This window comes from Venturia canescens, chromosome 8 (genome assembly GCF_019457755.1).
Source record: "Venturia canescens isolate UGA chromosome 8, ASM1945775v1, whole genome shotgun sequence".
Classification (NCBI taxonomy): Eukaryota; Metazoa; Arthropoda; class Insecta; order Hymenoptera; family Ichneumonidae; genus Venturia; species Venturia canescens.
The window spans coordinates 21,468,884-21,481,109 of NC_057428.1; the positions used below are offsets into that span (position 1 = coordinate 21,468,884).

Genomic DNA, 12,226 nt, shown 5'->3' on the forward strand with positions numbered 1-12,226 from the left:
GGTTCATCTTGAATCATAAGTTCTTATTAACATTACATGATTTTTTTCGTCGTTTTTTTTTGGTTTATTTAAACGGAAGCAGTCTTCAAACAAATCTAGCACGACGGTTCATATACGATAACATGGAATAAAAAGAGAGATTGGGAGAGAGAGAGAGAGAGAGTGATTGTTTCTGTATGCAAGTCGCATCGTCGTTTATCGTTCAAAGTTGTCGTCGCGTTACAAAAGAGAAAATAGTATTGAGGGAGACTGAGCTAGAGAGAGAGAGAAAAAGAGAAGAAGAACGTTCGAGTCTTTAGGTTGAGAGAGAAATTATTGAAAGGCGATATTCGCAAGGACGCGAGCGTTCTTCTACCCAGCCTCCCCCCGTGAGCAGACAACATTAAACGTGAGAAACAGCAAGAACGCCGACGCGTGTTGAACCGCCGTGCACATTTCAAACTTCGCGATAAGAAAAGCTCCCCTTTACGTGAACAGCATTTTAAGCTCAAATTAGCGTGCAAATAAGTTTTTTATGTGTGCATGTTTGTATGTACGTTTGCGCGTGTGTGCATGTGTTTCGTCTGTGTCTCTGATATTCCATTCGTGAACGTTTTTTTTTTCTCATGACAAAAAAACCCACATGAACAGAAGAAAAGAAACAACATTTTTATAACAATATAATAATAATAGTAATAACGATAATCGTAGTTGTAATTATAATTATAATAATAAATAGATGATTCTCTTAAACATTTATACATGAACATTTAGATGATAAACATTCTAATGACATTAGCGTGACGACCGCGCGCTTCTTCAATCGTTTAAACTCGTTTATATTGTTCAATATTTATTCTCGTATTAGCTTTTCGTTTCGTCTTTTTTTTTGTAATTTTTGAAATTCTGTTTTTCATTAGTCGCGAAGCTTTAAAACGGTTCACGTTAAATTTCGCAGCGTCGTTAGCTTCGTGAACGGTTCTGTTTTTTGTTCGTTCCTCTTGAGCTTTTTCTAAATAAAATGTCATTAAGATTTGTTATTTTTTCGGTTTTCGTAATCGCAAGAGGATCGTTGGTTTATTCTCGTTAGTGCGTTGTGATCGTTCCAATATCATCTCATTGATCGTTAGGGCCCGTTACGTTGAGCGCAAATGCCGCATTCGTTTCACCCTTCTTGCCAATTGCACGTGCCGTGTACTGGCCTACGTCGCCCGCCGTGCAAGACTTTATTCGCACTTCGAACTTCTTGTCGCCGTCTGAACTGAAGAGGTACCTGCTGCTCGATTCGTCTATCGGCTTGCCGTCCTTCACCCACGTCACTGAAAGGGTTTTTTCCACATTCATTTTCGTTCTTCACACATACAATGCCAATCTAAAAATGGTACAAAAAGAAAAAATTTCGTCCAAACGGCAAAATTACCTTTGAGCGGCGCGGTTTCAGTCTGGCATGCGAAGCTGACCATCTCTCCTTCGCTCACAGTTGCCGACTGTGGGAATGTCGTGAACACTGGGCTCTTGGGCTCTTCGTTGGGGACTGTTGAGTTATACAAAAAAATACTGTATCATTCGATGCGATGAAACAATCTTAGAAAATATGATATGAAGAATAAATGAAAGAATGAATGAATGATCAAGTGGAAAAGAGAACAGAAAAACGTATCGAAAGGACAGACGATCAGATAATTTTTCAATAAATGAACCACTAAATTCTGTATAGACAATTTTACCCAGAACGTTGAGCGTGCAGGAAGAGAAGCTCTCTCCGGCATCGTTGAACGCCTCGCACGTGTAGGTGCCAGCATCTTCGGGGAATATCTCAGCGATGTTGAGCTTGTAAATATTGGCTTCGTTGGTATATTGGAAATCCTTGCTCGGTTTGATTTCTTTGTTGTTATGAAGCCACACAACGTCGAATTTCTTAGCGCCGATTATTCTACAGTTTAGCACGACAGCCTCACCGTCCTTAACAAAATTACTCGTTAGATGATCAACAATCTTCGGTGGTTTGTCACCGCCCTTCTTCTTTTCCGCTGCATTAGCCATGGCTGAAAACAAATTTTTCGTATTTTTTAATTCCATACAACGAGAACAGAGTTCAAATTTATTGATGCATTTTCACGCGTTAACTTTACTTACGTTTAACAGTCAATTTGCACTTTGTACTGACTGTGCCAACGCTATTTGTTGCTTTGCATGTGTATTCGCCCTCGTCCTCCGGGAATATCTCATTTATCACGAGTGTGGCTATGCCACCTCGGTATTTGAGATCGACCACTTCCGATGAGCTGAGAGTCTATGCATTTTTTAAATGAGATTATGTAACTTGGGAGAAAGAAATTCATTTTTCCGACACAATAATTTTTTTTATCGTATTAACTGGCACTAGAATAATATTCATATGAAAACGTTCAATTTTGTTTGATTACCTTTCCACCTTTCGACCAGGTAATCTGGGGTTCCGGATCGCCGCTTACTTTCACACACAGTTCCAATTGTTCGCCATCGTTGACCGTAAGGTCGTTGAGTTTCCGAGTGAATTCCGGTGGCCTCATCGAATCATCAGGAGGATCTTGTAGATGAAAAAATCAAAGTATTGAAGCGTTAATTATGTTTCAAGGCTAAAAAGGATGTGAAAAATAAATGTGTCGATCTTACGGATCAGTTCTTTGGTGGTGCTTCTCGAGCGAGATGGACTTCCGGTCGTGTCCAATTTCGTTCCGTACTTTTTGACGTTTCTCTTGTCAGACTCGGACTTGAATGTTGAAAAGTATTTCATTATTATAAACAATTGATATTTTGGTAATTTATGTGTTTAGACGAATTGTAGAGTTGTTAAAAATGATCAGGGCGTAGGTTTACCTTGTAGGAGGAAGACGTGTTCGAACTGTATTTGTTGGTACTGGTCGAGGACGAATAATTGTGAGAGGCACTGTGATTCGAGGTGTGGCTGGTGTATTCTTGTTTAATCACGATTTGCTGAGGTGCTGGTTTCAAGGGCTGTTCGATGAACCTTCGATCTAGAATAAGAGCAATAATTAATCAAAATTGGATGTTGAAAAAGAGTAGAGCCGTTGGGAAACGAGTATGCATGAAAAAAAAACTATTCTATTGGCAATTAACATTTTTCGTCATTTTTTTTTTCTACAAGTGCTGGGAATTTGGGAACCAAACATTTTTCTCGACACCAGGACAAATCCTTCGTTTTTTTTACATTTTGTCTTTTCCCTATTTTGAAAGAACGAAGCAACTAAGTGTACGCTGGCGAAGGGTACGAAGCTCGTGCAAGCGCATGAGAAAAAAAACAGGGCTGTTGAGCTTGTGCGTTCGTACGTGATAATTAAAGGGAAAGATAAAGGAAAAAAAAAATATAGAGAAAAGACACACACACAATGTGATACTGGGCAGGAATAAAAATGAAACGGGGTCACGCTAAAATAGCTCTACCTCCGGAATGCAGGATGTCGTTTGCTAACTTTGCCTGCTCGTCGGTTTCACCCGTTCCTACAACGTAATTAAATTCATTGGAACATTAATCGTTGTTTATTTATTCACTATCGAATAGCTGGCTCATTACTGATCCTGTAGTAAAGAAGAACAGAGCCACTGGACGCTACACTTGAGAAAGAGATTGAAAATTTTGAAAGCTTGCAATATTGTGGTGATCCAATAATTTTTTTGTGCTGTAAAACACGTGTCATTCATCGTCATATGAAATAATCAAAGATAGCATTATGGAATAACGGAATTCGTTACCTTCGACGATAACAACGCAGCTTGTTTCATCCGTTCCATGACAATTGGTCGCTATGCATCGGTACTTTCCACTGTCCTCCGGTTTGCAATCAATGATTTCCATGGTCACGACACCGTCCGCGTGGGACATGGTGTACTCGTGTCTCGATAATTCTCTACTGTCCCTGAACCATCTGACCGACGGTGGTGGTTTGCCGCTCAGGCAGCAGAGAAGTTTGCACGTTTGTCTTATTTGCATAACACGAGGTCGAAGGAGGAAAGTGAAGCTGGGAGCGCACTCGGTCTGTTCCATCCAACAATGGTACGGCAACGGTTCTCGTCTTCGTACCGGAAGTACTTCCGGTTTGTAAGGCGCAAATTCTTTCGGCACGGCTATAGAAGAGAATACGATTTTTAGAAAGAAAATTGTTGTTTGCAACATTAAATAAAGTGTCATTAAATGGATAAAATTTTAATGCAAATCATGGTAATGACACAACACTTGAATTATTGGACTTACGTTGAACGTTGAGGAACACAACTTCCTCGCGATAGCCGTAATGATTTTCCGCACGTATGACGTATTCTCCTCTGTCTTCAAGTTTCGCTCTGTTTATTACGAAAGTATAATCGTCGCCGATGTAACGTTTCATGAATTTCACCGATTGCCTGAGCTCCTGATTGTTGTGATACCAGGTGAGGGTTGGAGTTGCGATCGCGATAACGCGACAAGTAAATTTGACGCTTTGGCCTTCGTAGGTGAACGCACTTGTTGGCTTGATGACAAATCTGGGTGCTGCTTGTCTGCGATCTGGCAAAGACAAAATTCCATATTTTATTAGACGAGAGAATAAAATAAGAAGCAATTTCAATTAAAACTTTGATCCGTTGAGTAATAATTCTAATATAATTCATTGATATTTATCAAGTTAATTCACCGAAAGTTGAATCGTAAATCTTGTATTTTTCGATAAGCAATTTCCTCAGTGCGGAATACTCAGCGAGACGACCAATCGGAAGAACGTATTTTTCCCAGTCTTCATATTTGGCACGGAGCCTGTCCCTGAAGCTGACATAACGGCTGCTCGAAATTCTGTTTGTCCTGTCGCTGTGATCACCGGTCAACCACGGATGAAGGAGGCACTCGTGGGCGGTCATACGTTTTCTAAATTAAAATAAAAAAGTTTCATCTTGACATCCATCTAAGGAGATCGATTCCAAGCGGCCTCGGTATGCTACGTACTCTTTGTTCTTGACTAGCAATCGTCTGATAAAGTCTTTTCCTTCCTCAGAAACGTCGCGGAAGCTTTCCTCGTCAAAGTCCCAGTCACAGGCCTTGACGTTTTTCAATGTTTCGATATCGTTGTCACCGGCGAACGGTGACAAGCCGCTGAGGAGAACGTAAGCGAGGACACCGCAGGCCCACATGTCAGTGTAGAAGCCAACGGGCTCGCGTTCAACGATCTCCGGTGCTGCGAACTCGGCTGTACCGGTACTGATCTTCACCACTTCGTTCGGATCGAGCTTCGTCGCCAAACCGAAGTCGATGAGCTTCACGTTCGTGCTGTTTCGCGTCTGGCACATTATGTTCTCGGGCTTTATGTCTGTAACAATTAAACCAGAAATGAAATATCACAGTAAATCAATTGGAAGATTCCCTCTTTCAATGAAAAAAAAAAAATTAAATTTTCTCTTAAAATTCTCAGACTAAAATTCTTTGCTTACCAAGGTGGATAATATTCTTCTCGTGCATGTGCTTTATCGCATCGCATATTTGTCTCATGTAATTAATAACTTCGGCCTCTGACATGGAGTAACCTTCGGCTGTGATTCTCTCGAATAATTCACCACCGGACAGGCTGAAAAAGCAAAAAATCCCCAGTTCATAGAATGAGCGATTCAAGAGTCGAGATATTTTTTGTTTCAATTACGACCACTAGAAAAAGAACATGTCTTTGAATGAATATAAAGGCAAAACACAATACATGAGCTGAACTTACAATTCAAAGATGAGAACCATTTCATCGTCGTCCTCGAAAGCGTCATGGAGATTGATGAGTTTCGGATGATGGAGCTGGTTCATGATATCGATTTCTTTGCGAATAAGTTCTTTTTCCATGACATGAGAAACGGGGATGAATTTAGCAGCGAAGATATTTCCAGTGGCGCGTTCCCGGCATCGATGGACAACGCCGAAAGCTCCGGTGCCGATTTCCTCGAGAATATCGTATTTGTCGTAGACCGAAGTGTTTTTAATTTCGACAGGTTGGGGAACGTATTTGCTGTATATATCGAAAACGTATTGATCGTAATCCCGTATTTTTTCATCGGCAACGCCGCGTATCTTTTTGCCACTTGCATCCAGTTGGTATTCCTTCTTTTTGAATGCTTTTTTGGCAGTTCCCTTGGTAGTTACGAGAGGCGTTGTATCGCTAGGATCCGAGCGTCCGTAAACGTTTTCGGCGGAAACCCGGAAGTCGTATTGATGTCCGGGACTGAGTCCGGTTACGGCGATCGAGCAGAACCTCGTGTTGCCAACGCGAATCCAACTGGACATGGGATGCTCGCGTTTTTCGACGAGATAATTCGTGATGTTACTGCCACCGTCCCAAACGGGAGGTTTCCAGGTGACGGCGAGTGAATCGTGTCCGAGATTCTCGATTTGCGGGAATCTCGGTGGATCAGGTCGATCGCTGATTTGAATTTTGATGATAGCGGAGTCCTGGCCGAGCTCGTTTTCAGCGGTGATTCTGTAGGGGCCCGAATCGATTCGATTGGCGTCACGGATCGTGAGAATGGCGTGTCTCTCTTTGAGCTCGACGGAATAATGACCTCCGGATTCGATGGTTTCGCCTTCTCGGACCCAGGTAACTTTGGGCTTGGGGAAACCGGTGAAGGGTATCTTGATGACGACGTTGACGCCTTTGTCGCAGAAAGCGGTGTCCCGGAATCGCGGTGGAACGTTCAGCTTCGGTGGCGTCATGATGAACAGCTCACCCTTCGTGGATTTGTGTCCACCTTTGTTGGAAGCTCGGCAAACGTACTCGTCGGCATCCTCGCCGAAAACGTCGTGAATAACGAGAGTGTGACACTCGCCCTCGCTGTAAATTTCGAATCTGCTGCTGTTGGTGATTTCACGAGCGCCTTTGTACCAAGTGATGCTCGGTCTCGGGTTGCCAGAGATGAGGCATTTGAACGTCGCGTTTTGGTTCTGAATGCAGTTTACGTTTCTCAGTGGTTTTATGATTTCCGGTGGTTTGGACTCGTGAGGATCGACGATCTTGACGGAAGTCGAAGCGGTAGATTCTTTGCCGATACCAGCCTCGTTCTGTGCGAAAACACGGAATTCGTACTGTCGACCTTCGATGAGATTGCTTATGTTGATTTGATTGGTTGGGCAAATCGCTGGATTGACGCGTTGCCAAGCGACCGAGCCAACCTCCTTCTTGTCGATCCAGTAGCCTTGAATCTTGGCACCACCGTCGACGAGAGGTTTGTCCCAGGAGAGATTGACGAAATCACCGCCAATTTCTGTAACTGTCGGAGTTCCAGGTGGCCCAGGAGGATCGAAGGGTGCTTTCGCCTTGATGGGATTGACGCCTTCGAGGGGTGGTCCCATCCCATTGTCATTGACGGCTACGACCCTGAAGAGATATTCCTGACCCTCGGTCAAACCTTGCACCGTGAAATTCGTGTCTTTGCAGAAGCTTGAAACAATTAGCCAATGGCCGTGAGTAATTTCTCGTCGTTCGACCATGTAATGCGTGACTCTGAGGCCACCGTCGTACTTCGGTGGATGCCAAGAGAGGTTGCAAGTGTGTTTGTTTATGTCGGTGACGTCGAGAGGCCCGATCGGTGGTCCGGGTGGTCCGGTCACGAAAGCCTGGAAAGAACCGCTCACGCTACCGCTGTCGTTGGTTATCGAAAGTTCGTAAACACCCTCGTCCTCTTTGTTGATATCGCGGATGAAAATAATGAGATATTCGTCGAAAACGGTGTACTTGATGTGTCCTGATTCGACAACTTTGTGACCATCCTTCTTGAGAACGATGTCCATGGGTTGATCTCCATTGTAGAAGATTTTGATCTTCGTGTTGTCCTTCTCCGGCAGATAAATCGTATCGGGCATGCGCTCGATTCGGGGCGGTGTGCCGATTTTCAATCTCAGCGTCGTCGTGGCGATGCCGAGCGGATTCGAAGCTTGACAGCTGTAGTCGCCGGTGTCGGCTTCCCAGACTTCGCTGATTACCAACCTGAAGAGACCGTCGTCTCTTGTTTCCGATCGGAAACGTCCGCCCATCGTTATTTCTCTTCCGTTCTTGAGCCATCTCGGAGTTGGCATTGGTTTTCCAGTGGCTTCGCATTCGAGGACGTAAGTTTTTCCCAAAGGTACTCCCTGCGAGATCGGTAGAGGACGCGTGAATTCTGGCTTCTCACCGCCTTCCACTTCGCAAACGCGGACCGGTGTCGTGCACGAACTTGGCTCCGACCGACCCGCTGCGTTCACCGCGAATATACGGAACTCGTAATCCCCGCGTTCGATTAGGTGGAGCACCGAGTACTCGCAATCGGTCACGTTGTACTCGTTACATTTGAGCCATATCGCCGAACCGATTTCACGTTTTTCGATCACGTAACCGGTGATGCGACTGCCCCCGTCTGATGTTGGCGCTTCCCATCTGAGATCAACGTAGTTCTTTCCTACTTTGATTACTTGAGGAGTACCCGGTGGTGATGGAACGTGGAATTTGCTGCGCAGCTTGAATTGTGTCGACGTTGGACTGGGCTTGCTGAAACCAGCCGCGTTCTTCGCCCTCACCCGGAACTCGTACTCGTGGCCACTCGCCAGACCGTAACATATGTAGCTTCGATCCTTGGCGAGATAATCATTCGCCACACGCCATTGCCCGTCGTCCGCAGGGTCTCGGAACTCGATCTTGTAACCCTGGATGCGAGAACCACCGTCGGAGTGGGGACGATCCCAGTTTATCGTTATACTGTCCGAGTCCCAATCTATGACTCGCGGTTGTCCCGGTGGATCCGGTACCGTGAATGGGAACTTGGCTGTTATCGGCTCGTCGCCCACCAACGGCTCCGAAACGCCGTATTGGTTCTCCGCTCTTATACGGAAATTGTACTTTTTGTTTGGCTCCAAACCGATCACGTCGTAGTGCGTGTTTCGCACGAAGCTGCTCAGTTTCACCCAGTACTGAAAATTTTTCAAAATTCCTTTTTTTCACTCCCTTCGATCGTCAACGTTTTGTAGAAATAATTGTACGAGGAATTGTACTTACGCCGCCCGGATCCAGTTTCTCGACGATGTAATTCGTGACCGGTGAACCACCGTCGTCGAAGGGAACCTTCCAGGCAAGTGTGCAAGTTTCTGGCGTGATGTCAGAAACGTCCAAAGGTCCTTGGGGATGGGATGGTTTATCTGCGAAAGCACGAAATATTATTGCAAATGCGATTCCCGAACCGAAACAACTTTTCAAGCGAGTCAATTTTTGCGAAAATAAAAATACAAATTTGAAGAAAAATGCACTTACCGACAACGAGGACTTTGCACGATGCTGAATCGGAGCCAACGGTATTGGACAGGTGAATCGTATAGTTTCCGGTATCTGTTCTCTTGGCTTTCCTGTTGATAAACTTGGAGGCGACTTCGTTGGTCTCGAACTTGATTCTCTCGTCGGTATAAATGTCTTCACCGTTAACGGTCCAGCTGGGTTTGGGTATCGGATGAGCAGAGAACGGTACAGTAATGGTAAATGGTTCTCCGGCAATTACCGTCATGTCTCGGATGCTCAAATCGCTCGTGATCTTTGGCGCGTCTGCAAAACGCACAAAAAATTATTTATTGTCACTTTCATTTTCCAGCATTCTACATCCAGCAAATTCAGCAAAACAGAGAAAATGATAAATCGAGTGAAATTTCAGGTCCTGAGGAAAGAAGGGATTTTAACTGGCTTTTCATCACGGAAAAACTTACACGAAGGTGCACTGGCGCGAATGGCATCAGAGCTGGAGCTCCACGGTCCTTGTCCCGCGGCATTGACAGCGGCGACGCGGAATTCGTAGTCGCGATTTTCAATAAGAGCTCCAATTCTGTGTGTGAGATCTGGAACAATGGCTTGAGTAGCTTTGATCCATTTTTCCTCGTTGAACAAACGTTTCTCAATGACGTAACCAGTAATGGGCGAGCCACCGTCGCTTCTTGGTCTGGTCCAAGCGATCGTGATACTGTCTTCTGTGGTTTCGACGCCGCGCGGTGCACCCGGTGCTCCCGGCGTGTCGAACGGATGTCTTGCCTTTATCGGATCCTTCGTCATCGCTGGATCCGAAGTGCCGTACTGGTTTTCTGCCATTACGCGGAATTCGTATTCTTGATTGACGGTCAGATTCCTTACGCGCACGAAAGGCGTTGTGACGTAACTGCTTATCTGTACGAATGAATTTTGAAATTTATTCAAAAAAGGTTTAACAATTTTTTAATATTTTTTGGCTTAATCGATTCAGCGGAAATGTGTTGAAAGTGATTTTTTAGATTCTCTTCAACAAACACACACCTTGACCCAAATCTGATCTCTCGGTTCACGTTTCTCGATAACGTAATTCGTGATCTCCGCACCACCGTTGTCTTTGGGCGGTGTCCAGTAGAGGGTAAGAGAATCGCCTCCGAATTCGTCGGCCCGGAGGTTCTGCGGAGCCGCAGGACGATCGAGGACTCGCACGTTGATCGTAGCAGTATCAAAGCCTGATGCATTTCTGAGCTGCAAACGGTATTGGCCACCGTCCGAACGTTTCGAATTCTTCATTACGAGACTGCAAAAATGGAAAGCGATGAAAACAGGAAACTTTGAATATTTTGCAGCGAGTTAATCGCAATTATTCGTCAGTGGCTTATATTCTCTTTGATGAGAATTACTAAACTCAAAGAGTGACTAATGTTTTCTGTACCTGGCATAATCATCGGCCAATTGCAAGTGAACTCTCTTGTCACTCTCATCGAGAACGACGTCGTTGGCCAACCATGTAGCCGTTGGTCTCGGGAAACCGATGTAAGGCACGTGGATGGAGAAGTCTTCTCCAGCACGCACAGTTATATCGCGAATACCGCCAAGATCCATCATCGGTTTGTTCGGCTGTTCGGTAATGACGATCGGATTGCTCGCTCGACTTGGATTACTCTTGCCAATGTCGTTGACCGCAATAACGCGGAACTGGTACTCATCGCCCTCTTTCAATTGTGGCACCGTATAAACGTTGCCGGCGATTATCGAGTCGTTGACATCCGACCAATCCGGTTGGTCCTTCTGTTTCATCTGGATAAAGTAACCCCGAACTTTGGCACCGCCATCGTTTCTCGGTGGACGCCATGACAACGTTACCGAATCTTTCGTTATACGATCTGCTTTCGGTGGCTCGGGAGCATCCGGTCGAACTGAAATATTTCGAAATCATTGGTTTTTTTACTTCAATTTCCAAATTGAAATTGGAACGCTATATTTCTATCGAAGATTTTTGTCTGATCCAAAATCTTTAAGCACAATTTCTGAAAACACTCGAATAAAATTCGATGAAATTATGAAAAAACAACTCACGTCGTTGATGTCCAGCGACAATGGGTTCAGTTGGTCTGCTAGGATCACCGGGACCGGCTTCATTCACCGCGATGACGCGGAACTCGTAACGAGATCCATCGTGTAGATCCTGTACCGAGAACGTTGTGTTTGGTGTTGCATAATTGTTGCATTTGAGCCATTCGCCTCCTCTTTCGCGTTTCTCCACGTAGTAACCTGGGTGAAAACATTTTTTGTAAATATTGTTCTCTTGGGAAACAAATGCTGTCTGTGCTTACGTGATAAGTGTTAAAAAAAAAAAAAAAACAATTTGAAATTGTTCAGAAAACGTGACAAAATGTTTACCAGTAATAGGTTTGCCGCCGGTATTTTCTGGTGGGTTCCAAATAAGAGTGCAAGTATTCGGAGTGTAGCCCAAGATTTCTGGTTGATTGGGTGCGCCAGGTGGATCGAACGGACTTTTGGCAACGACAGGTTTTCCATCAAGAGGATCAGAAACTCCATAAAGATTTTCAGCACGCACACGGAACATGTAACGTTTTCCTTCGCTGAGGCCTCTCGCGGTGAAGCCACAGGTTGGACAATATCCTGGTACTTGGCGCCAATTATCAAGGCCAAAGTCACAAATCTCAACGATATAATTGGTAATGTTCGCGCCACCGTTGTCGACCGGTGGTCCCCAAGAAAGTGCCACCGATTCGTGCGTCGTGCTCGAATAAAGAAGCGGTCCTTTCGGTGGTCCAGGTTTGTCTACGACTATGACCGTTATGTCGGCCGTATCCTCTCCATATTCGTTTCTTGCAATAATCGTATAAATTCCGGCGTCGTCGCGAACCGATTTTTCGATCTGCAGCATCGTGTGGTCGTGCTTCGTTTCGGTCTGCGAAATCAAATTCATTATTTTTATGTTTTATTATTTTGAATCTTACTTTGGA

At 44.7% G+C, this 12,226-nt stretch overlaps 1 protein-coding gene across 1 annotated transcript in view; it reads right to left on the reverse strand.

The window, feature by feature from the left end:
* Positions 1-2: 2 nt before the first annotated feature.
* Positions 3-12,226, reverse strand: part of bent (projectin protein bent) — a 76,492-nt gene continuing 64,268 nt past the window's right edge. Inside the window, exons 69-89 of the mRNA XM_043426772.1 lie at positions 11,637-12,171; positions 11,313-11,507; positions 10,669-11,152; positions 10,278-10,533; positions 9,701-10,151; positions 9,258-9,542; positions 9,006-9,145; positions 5,712-8,920; positions 5,437-5,570; positions 4,955-5,315; positions 4,650-4,876; positions 4,232-4,522; positions 3,733-4,104; positions 3,424-3,480; positions 2,839-2,996; positions 2,635-2,731; positions 2,406-2,548; positions 2,116-2,272; positions 1,707-2,024; positions 1,400-1,513; positions 3-1,298 (exon numbers count right to left, since the gene is read on the reverse strand). Of these exons, the coding sequence (XP_043282707.1) occupies positions 1,096-1,298; positions 1,400-1,513; positions 1,707-2,024; positions 2,116-2,272; positions 2,406-2,548; positions 2,635-2,731; positions 2,839-2,996; positions 3,424-3,480; positions 3,733-4,104; positions 4,232-4,522; positions 4,650-4,876; positions 4,955-5,315; positions 5,437-5,570; positions 5,712-8,920; positions 9,006-9,145; positions 9,258-9,542; positions 9,701-10,151; positions 10,278-10,533; positions 10,669-11,152; positions 11,313-11,507; positions 11,637-12,171 (8,187 nt within the window). The 3' untranslated portion in view covers positions 3-1,095. The remainder of the gene's footprint in view (positions 1,299-1,399; positions 1,514-1,706; positions 2,025-2,115; positions 2,273-2,405; positions 2,549-2,634; positions 2,732-2,838; positions 2,997-3,423; positions 3,481-3,732; positions 4,105-4,231; positions 4,523-4,649; positions 4,877-4,954; positions 5,316-5,436; positions 5,571-5,711; positions 8,921-9,005; positions 9,146-9,257; positions 9,543-9,700; positions 10,152-10,277; positions 10,534-10,668; positions 11,153-11,312; positions 11,508-11,636; positions 12,172-12,226) is intronic.